The sequence below is a fragment of the Cheilinus undulatus genome, linkage group 7 (assembly GCF_018320785.1).
Source record: "Cheilinus undulatus linkage group 7, ASM1832078v1, whole genome shotgun sequence".
NCBI classification, from domain to species: domain Eukaryota; kingdom Metazoa; phylum Chordata; class Actinopteri; order Labriformes; family Labridae; genus Cheilinus; species Cheilinus undulatus.
In genome coordinates, this window is record NC_054871.1 from 2,329,263 (window position 1) to 2,336,812 (window position 7,550).

Here is a 7,550-nt window from a genome sequence, read left to right on the forward strand (position 1 = left end):
GTAACCCATCTCAGTGCTGTTTAATTCTGCAGCTGAGACTAAAGCAGAGGTCTGATGTCTTCAGCTCAAAACAGCTCCCTCACCTGGCCAGACTGATGTATCCTAAGGCTCCGCCCACCAGCTCTCTTCCGTGTTTCTCCTCCAGCATCAGGAGAAGCTGTGACATCATTTCCTTTGTGTTTTTACCCAGGTGTATGTGGGTGATCGGGGTGTAGGACGCCCAGTGTTTGGCTGCTGACAGGATCAGTTTGAGGTGTAGTGGACAGCCGGTGGCGTCGAAACTCTGCAGGATGGCGCCGCTCTGCTCGGCGGTCAGAGTTCTCTGGGATGCTCTCAGGTACGACTCCATCACCTGTTTCCCTTCATCACGAGACAAACGCTCCACCTCAAAGAAACTCTTCAGCGTCTCCAACTTCAGCCGCATGTTGGCGAACACCTCACTGTTGGTATCCATGGAAACCACCAGGTGGATGTTGGGCGGGAGGTCAGTGGGCAGCCAGTAAAGTTTGTGGGCGTGGTGTTGGTCTGAGAGCTGATCCAGAGAGTCCAGAATGATGAGAGCAGTGTTCCCCTGCTGTGAGATGTCCATGAGAACGTTCTGGAAGAACCGCTGCAGCTCCAGGTGAGTGTTCGCCGTCAGCGGGGAAGGTGGCGCCAAGCCACACGCTAAACAGATCTGGAGGCAGACGCTGCGGAGGACGTGGTCAATGTTGGGCCTCTGAGGATGACCCGCTGCCAGCAGCCTGATCACCACCAACGCCCCTCCCTCCAGGACACCACGCATCTCCTGCACCAGCTTGCACAGCAGAGCTGTCTTCCCCATCCCGGCAGCCCCGTGCACCACCAGCGGGCCATGAGGGACGTTGGTCCGCTCCCACATGGCGAGGCAGAGTTTACCCAGAAGCCCCTCCCTGCCGTGGAGATCTCTGCTCAGCTCGCTGCTCATGGCAGCGTGGCGTCCAACCTCTTCAACCAGCCAGTCTGAGAGGTCCTCCTTCTCTTCCTGGATTCTTCCCAAAGCTTTCCTCCTCCTCCACTCCGCCATCGTCACCACAGACGACTCCACCGCCGCTCCGATCCTCGCCTTCATCTGAGAGACAAACTGCTCGCAGACGCTGTCCAGGTACTGAGCGTGCTCCTTGCGTTTGGGGTCGATGCTTCCTTTGCTGAGCTCCACACAGTGTAGGTTAAGGATCTTCTGTGACGTGGCGTAGAGACGGGCCTTCAGACTGGCGAGGAGCCCCTGAGCTTCTGAGTCCAGGAGGCCGTCGGCAGTCAAGTCCATGTACTTGGCAAGACGTTTTGGTCCATCCCTTACTCTCTGGCGAGGAATCTCTCTGATGAAGAGCAGAGCGGCCTGATCACTCAAACCATGCTCGAACTCTCGCTCCGTGACTGTGGACCAGAAGAAGAACACACTTAGATTTCACAGAGACGGTTGATAAACACCCAAACAGAGAGACCGTCTCTGACCTGATGTGATGAAAAGCTGCTTCTGCTCCGCTGTGATGTCACCAGCTGCCTCGGCGTCCGTGGCGGCGGAGCGTAGGAGCTGCAACAGTTGAGTCTCTGTGAAACGCCAAGAGAGGACATCTTTGTCATGCTGTGGCCCACTCTCAGGTTGAAGGTCGCTGTAGTGTGGGAAGTGAGCTGTGATTGGCTGGAGGACGTAGGTGGGCGGGACAGCATTGCTGTCCTTTAGGAACCACTGACTCAGCTGCTTGATACCTTCAGGGTTTCTGGAAAGTTTGGACAACAGAGCCTCAAAGTGTTTCTCTGGGATGAGGCGAGGAAGAGTGCGGTGGCCGTACCGGTTCCCCAGCAGAGCCTTTGGAGCCCAACACAGGAAATAAAGAGAGGAGGAAGAAGAAGTTTTAAGATAATGCTGGATCAGTGAACCACCAGGGGGGCTCTCAATCAAAACAACAACAAAAGATGACGAGTACAGATGCTGATCTTAGCTCCACCCACCTCCTCTGCTTACTTGATGAATTTCACACAGTTAGGGGGAAAAGCTGTTAAAAGTCGGTGTGAAATTCTTTCTTTGAGAATCCATTACAATGCTAGCAAATTCTGGAAAAAAACTGTCTAAAATGCTCTAAATCAGGGGTGTCAAACTCAATCACAGCAGGGACTGAAATCTGAATTTAGGTCTAACCTGAGGGCCTAACAGGGTCAACATTTAACCAAAAACTGTCCACCCTGTTTTCACAGGTAATGAATAATAGGGAAAATTAAACAGTGATGATAAATGACTGTAAGATTTCTAAAACAAACAAACAAACAAAAAAACAAACTCAAAATGATGATTATCACAGCATCAGTGCTACTGTGTGTCCATGTCAAGTAAATGCTAAATAATTAAATAAATGACTTAAAGGCTCAAAATCTAAGATAAAAAGTCAATTTTAAAAGTCCTAAAGGTCAAAATACAAAATTAAAAGTCAAAGTAAGGTTTAAAAGGGCAAATATGTGAAATAGAGAGTTAAAATCATGAGTTTAAAGGTCAAAATATGAGATAAAATACAAACTCAAGACTTTAAAAGTTAAAAAAAGAAGATAAAATTCAAAATAGAGACTCTAAAAGGTCAAAATATGAGTTTAAACAGTGAAAATATGGGATTAAAAAACAAAGTCAGGAGTTTGAAAGGTCATAATATGATCTAAAATGAAAAATTATGAACTTAAAAAGGTCTCAATATGAGAGAAAAGGTCAAAATTATGAATTTAAAAGGTCAAAATATGAAATAAAAAGTCAAAATCCTAAGTTTAGGTCATAATTTTGGGATGCAAAATGAAAATATATAATGTAAACACAAATTAATTTCTTTCCCTCATTCCTGACTATTTCAACCCTTTACTTTATCAGGTTTTTATGACTTAACAAGGATTTTTATATTAATCTTCAAGGTTAAATCTACATTTTTATACTGGAGGAAAAACTGAAGACCTCACTCAGGTGAGGCATTTCTAATTCAAATATGAAATGATCTTGTGGGCCGGGTAAAACTGCGCCATGGGCCGCATTTGGCCCCCGGGCCTTGAGTTTCACACCCGTGCTCTAAATAATTTGATTTAAGAAGAAAGCATCATGTGCTACTTAACTTAAAAACTTAAACAAATCAACCTTGTTCCTTATAAAAGAATGATTCATTGTTACAAATAACAAAAGAAAATATTGATTAAAGTAAAAGACTCACGATGAAGGCTGGTCCGGCTGAAATCCTCTGACAGTTCCTGATCTCCTGCAGGAAGATCTCACCGGCCTCGTGGTCTCCAGACGGGACACCTCGAATCCCCCATCGCAGATCCACCACCTGAACAGGAAGTGACATCATTCAGCAATCATATCCTACCATATGGTGTTGTATCATATCAAATCGTATTGTATCTCATCATATCAAATCAAACTCCATCTTATATTGTACAGCACTTAACCACCCTAACCCCAACCAAAGTCAGGTTTCTGCCACAGCTGCCCTAAATTAACAGCACTGGTAATTAACAAAATCATTTTTTATGTTTCTGCAATGGTTAATACACCAATATGTAGAAGCTTTTCAACCCAAATGATATTTTTAATGCTTAAATAGAATTATTATTGTTATCAATGAATTTTCAAATTTACTGATTTACAAAAAACTGAAAAAATAGTAAAGCACATTAATATTTCTTGATTAATATTTAAAATTATAGTTATTTACTGTCATTCCTAAACAGAAAAATGAGTTTTAGTGGTTGAATGTTATGCTTGATTCATTTCTGACTTCTCAGAGAAGCCCAGTGAGCTGGCTCGAATTTGGGTGAATTCAGTTTGAAATTCCTCATTCCTGTTCAAAATGGTAAAACGTGGAGAGCTGACTGAAAATGAAAGAGTCCGCATTAAAGCACTTCATGATGCTGGATGGTCTCTGAGACAGAGATGACAGGTGGTCTAATACATTTGTTAAGCACTGTATTGTATCATATGTCGTGTTGTATCTTACTGTATCACTCATAATGTAGTGTAAATTAACGTATATTAACCAGACATGCCAGATGGATATGTTTCACACATCCTTCTGGTAAACCTTCCATAGACGGTGTTTGGGAAAGGGAAGAGCCTTTAAAAAACAAAAACTCTGAGGGTGACTGGATGATGTCTGTCACATCTTTACGGGCCAATCAGAGCAAAGAAACACATGATGTCATAGCCGCTCATTAAGAAGTAAACTCCATAGAGAACTGCATAACGTGAACCATGGCAACTGTAGACATGTCAGTACTTGACTTTTGTTGTTTTTGAAAAGAGAACAACTCACTGCTGTTCTTTGTTCTTCTTTTAATGAAGAAATGTTGTCAAGTTCGGATAAAACTGGCGCTTTAGCAGCATCCACGCTAATCTCTTCCGCTATAACTGCACCAGCCTTTTGTTGCTGCTTGCTTACGTCAAGACTCCGCCGTGCCTGAAAACACTGCCCCTCGTCACTGATTGGTCCTGTCACTTTCTAACCACGCCCAAACTGTTCAGACAGGAGCTTTGCAAGATGGATTCACCAGTGAGAAACAAGGAAAGGGGCGAATCTATCTGCTTTGCAAGGTTAATCATATATTGTATTGTATTTTATTTTATTGCAGGGCTATTCAATTACAAATCCAACTAGGCCAATTTTGAAAATCAAGAAATGTAGCTGGGCCAGACATGTTCTGCACCGAGTTAGCAGCTGGTAACGTCAAATTTCAAACAAATACAGTTCAATTTGATGAAAAATATTCACTATTTATTCATAGTCTCCCTTTTAAATTTGACAACATGACAAAAGCACATCAAAAAGTGCATAAAACACAACAACAGAGCTCTATTTGAATTTAAGGTAGTGGAAATGTTTTTTTCACTTGAACAAAAATAAAATAAATAGAATGAAAAAATAAAATGAAATTCTGTAAATAATAATTTTGGTCACATCTTACCCAGGCGTATCTTAAAGTGCACAAAACCTAAATTTGCACATGTAGCTACAGCTGAAGAGGACATGTTTTTTCCTCTGCTAGCACACACAAACAGTGCAGCAAGTGAGCCTCGTGAGGAGCAACGCAAGGTAATGTAGTAGAAATTAGGAGGAAAAAAGATGATTGCAAAGCCAAATGCCATAGCCCCGGTGTGGGAATATTTCAGCTTCAAACTGAATGAGCAAGGTGAGCCCATCAACACGGACAAGCCAGTATGCCGAATTTGTTCGAAAGTGGTGGCATGCCTGCCTAAAACATAACCTATAAACCCAGTTTCACCAGCTGGGGAAAAAACTGCACCTTGAGATGCAGAGCCTTCTTCCCGACAGTCAACACTCACTGAGGCGTTTGGTCAACAAAGTAAATACAAATGGAACAGAGCAACATGGTGCGTTCGTTTTATTTATTTAGGATATTTAAAAGTTCTTGACATTCCAATGAAATGGTAAAAAATACTCATGGGAAATAAAAGCTTATTGCATTTGAAAGGGTGTACTTGCATAATTATGATATATTATCATTACATTAGTGGTTAATTTGGTCTCAAAATAATGTTGACAATAATATCGTTCATCAGCAATAATTTGTGGGAAAATATATCGCCCTGCAAAATTTGTTATTGTCATAGGCCTACTTGCAAAACAGGTTGCCCTCTACATCTCTGGCATGACCACAGGCTCGGCCACCTGGGGGTTGGTTCTGGGCCGCATTTTTTGTCTCGTATTCTGTCTTTTGTATCCTTTCTTTTATCATGCAGTGTTGTGTTTTATCATATATCGTATTTTATCCTAGTTTAATCGTTTCATCTCATACAGTAAATTCCCACATCTTTTAGTGTCATATCTTATTGTACAGTATCATATAGCCCAGTGACTGTTGTTTTACCTCATAATGTTTTTTGTTTCTTTCTCATATGTATATTGTTTCACGTTATATTATATTGTGCTTTGTATTATTTTAATTTCACATTGCATCACTTTACATCATATTGTATTGTCCTTTATTGTATTGTATCACATCATAACGTCTTGTAGCGCAGTGTAACATAATGTTAGAGCGTAATTTAATGAATTGTAATGGAGTTTGTATCATTTTGTATCGCACCATATCCCATCATTGCTTATGGATTAATATTAAAACAGAAACTTACCTCAAACACCAGCCCCAGGCTGCGACAGAAAGCAAGGACTTCTGGGTAAGCTTTCTCCAGCAGGGCTTTCCTCTCACTGCTCATATCTGACAGAGAGCAGACAGTCAGTGGTTTAAGGACTTTAAAGGCCTATTATCATACATGTTACATGGTTAAAGAGAATTTAAGGCTTGATTCAGTAAAGTCACAGAGCATAGCTCTGAATTAAGCAGGTTTACTCAGCTTGTTTTAGAAAATGAACAAAAACAGTCAGATCTGCAGCATTTTCATGTACGTAAGAATTTGACGAGCAGTCTTAAAGCTTCTGTGCCACAGTTGTGTTTGTATTGCTCCTTAAAAAAGTGGACATTTACCATGTTGATGTTGAATATAGTCTCACATAGCCTTCAGCTGGCTAGTTAAGTTAACTATCAAGCATTTATGCCTGCATGATGCCAGTACTGTGATCATTCTGTGCCCTGAGACTTTATACTTGAGTAGAAGTCATTAGTGAATCTGGCGCAGAGCCCACATGATGCTTTTGAATCATCTCTGACCTGTAAAAGTGGAGCTGATGAACACTCGGATCATGTTGGAGCTGCTCCTCGTCCTCTGAGCTCCGTCTGTCCGTCCTCTCAGGACGTCCTGGAGGTTGAAATCTCCTCCTGATACTACTGGACGTCCTGCCATCCTCTTTCTTCTTCAGACAGCTTGTTCGTCTGCTTGTTTCTGTCTCAGCTGCTCCTCAGTCTGCTGCCTGTTTGTCTCCTCTGAGAGTTTCCTCCAGGACGACCGGCTCTCCCTCATGACCTGTTGGTGTACCTGCAGCACACCTGTCAGAGACGCTGCAGATCACTGATTTCTATTCTGCAATCAAATTAAACTGAAATATCTGCATGAAACCTCACCATGTTTTAGCAGATGTTAAATTATATACTTATTTTACCAATCAGGATCATTGTTAAGGTCCACTCCACTTATGTTTTATCGTGAAACCCTTTAACGCTGTTCTTCACAAACATTATATAGATCCCACACTGGCTGTGTTGGTCCACTGTTGTAAGCAAATGCAAGGAGAAAAAGGCCTTTTTTAATAAAAAGCACAAAAATGTACCGCCAACAATGGCCAATCTTAGGCCAATATTTACAGCCAACAATGGCCAATCTTAGGCCGATATTTAAAGCCAACAATGGCCAATCTTAGGCCAATATTTACAGCCAACAATGGCCAATCTTAGGCCGATATTTAAAGCCAACAATGGCCAATCTTAGGCCAATATTTAAAGCCAACAATGGCTAATCTTAGGCCAATATTTACAGCCAACAATGGCCAATCTTAGGCCAATATTTAAAGCCAACAATGGCCAATCTTAGGCCAATATTTAAAGCCAGCAATGGCTAATCTTAGCCAATATTAACAGCCAGCAATGGC

At 41.9% G+C, this 7,550-nt stretch overlaps 1 protein-coding gene across 1 annotated transcript in view; it reads right to left on the reverse strand.

Annotated features, from left to right (window-relative positions):
• The window catches only part of nwd1 (NACHT and WD repeat domain containing 1), a 28,886-nt gene extending 22,162 nt beyond the window's left edge, over positions 1–6,724 (reverse strand). Inside the window, exons 1-5 of the mRNA XM_041792180.1 lie at positions 6,676–6,724; positions 6,140–6,225; positions 3,201–3,317; positions 1,474–1,828; positions 84–1,395 (exon numbers count right to left, since the gene is read on the reverse strand). Of these exons, the coding sequence (XP_041648114.1) occupies positions 84–1,395; positions 1,474–1,828; positions 3,201–3,317; positions 6,140–6,225; positions 6,676–6,709 (1,904 nt within the window). The 5' untranslated portion in view covers positions 6,710–6,724. The remainder of the gene's footprint in view (positions 1–83; positions 1,396–1,473; positions 1,829–3,200; positions 3,318–6,139; positions 6,226–6,675) is intronic.
• Between the last annotated feature and the right edge of the window lie 826 nt (positions 6,725–7,550).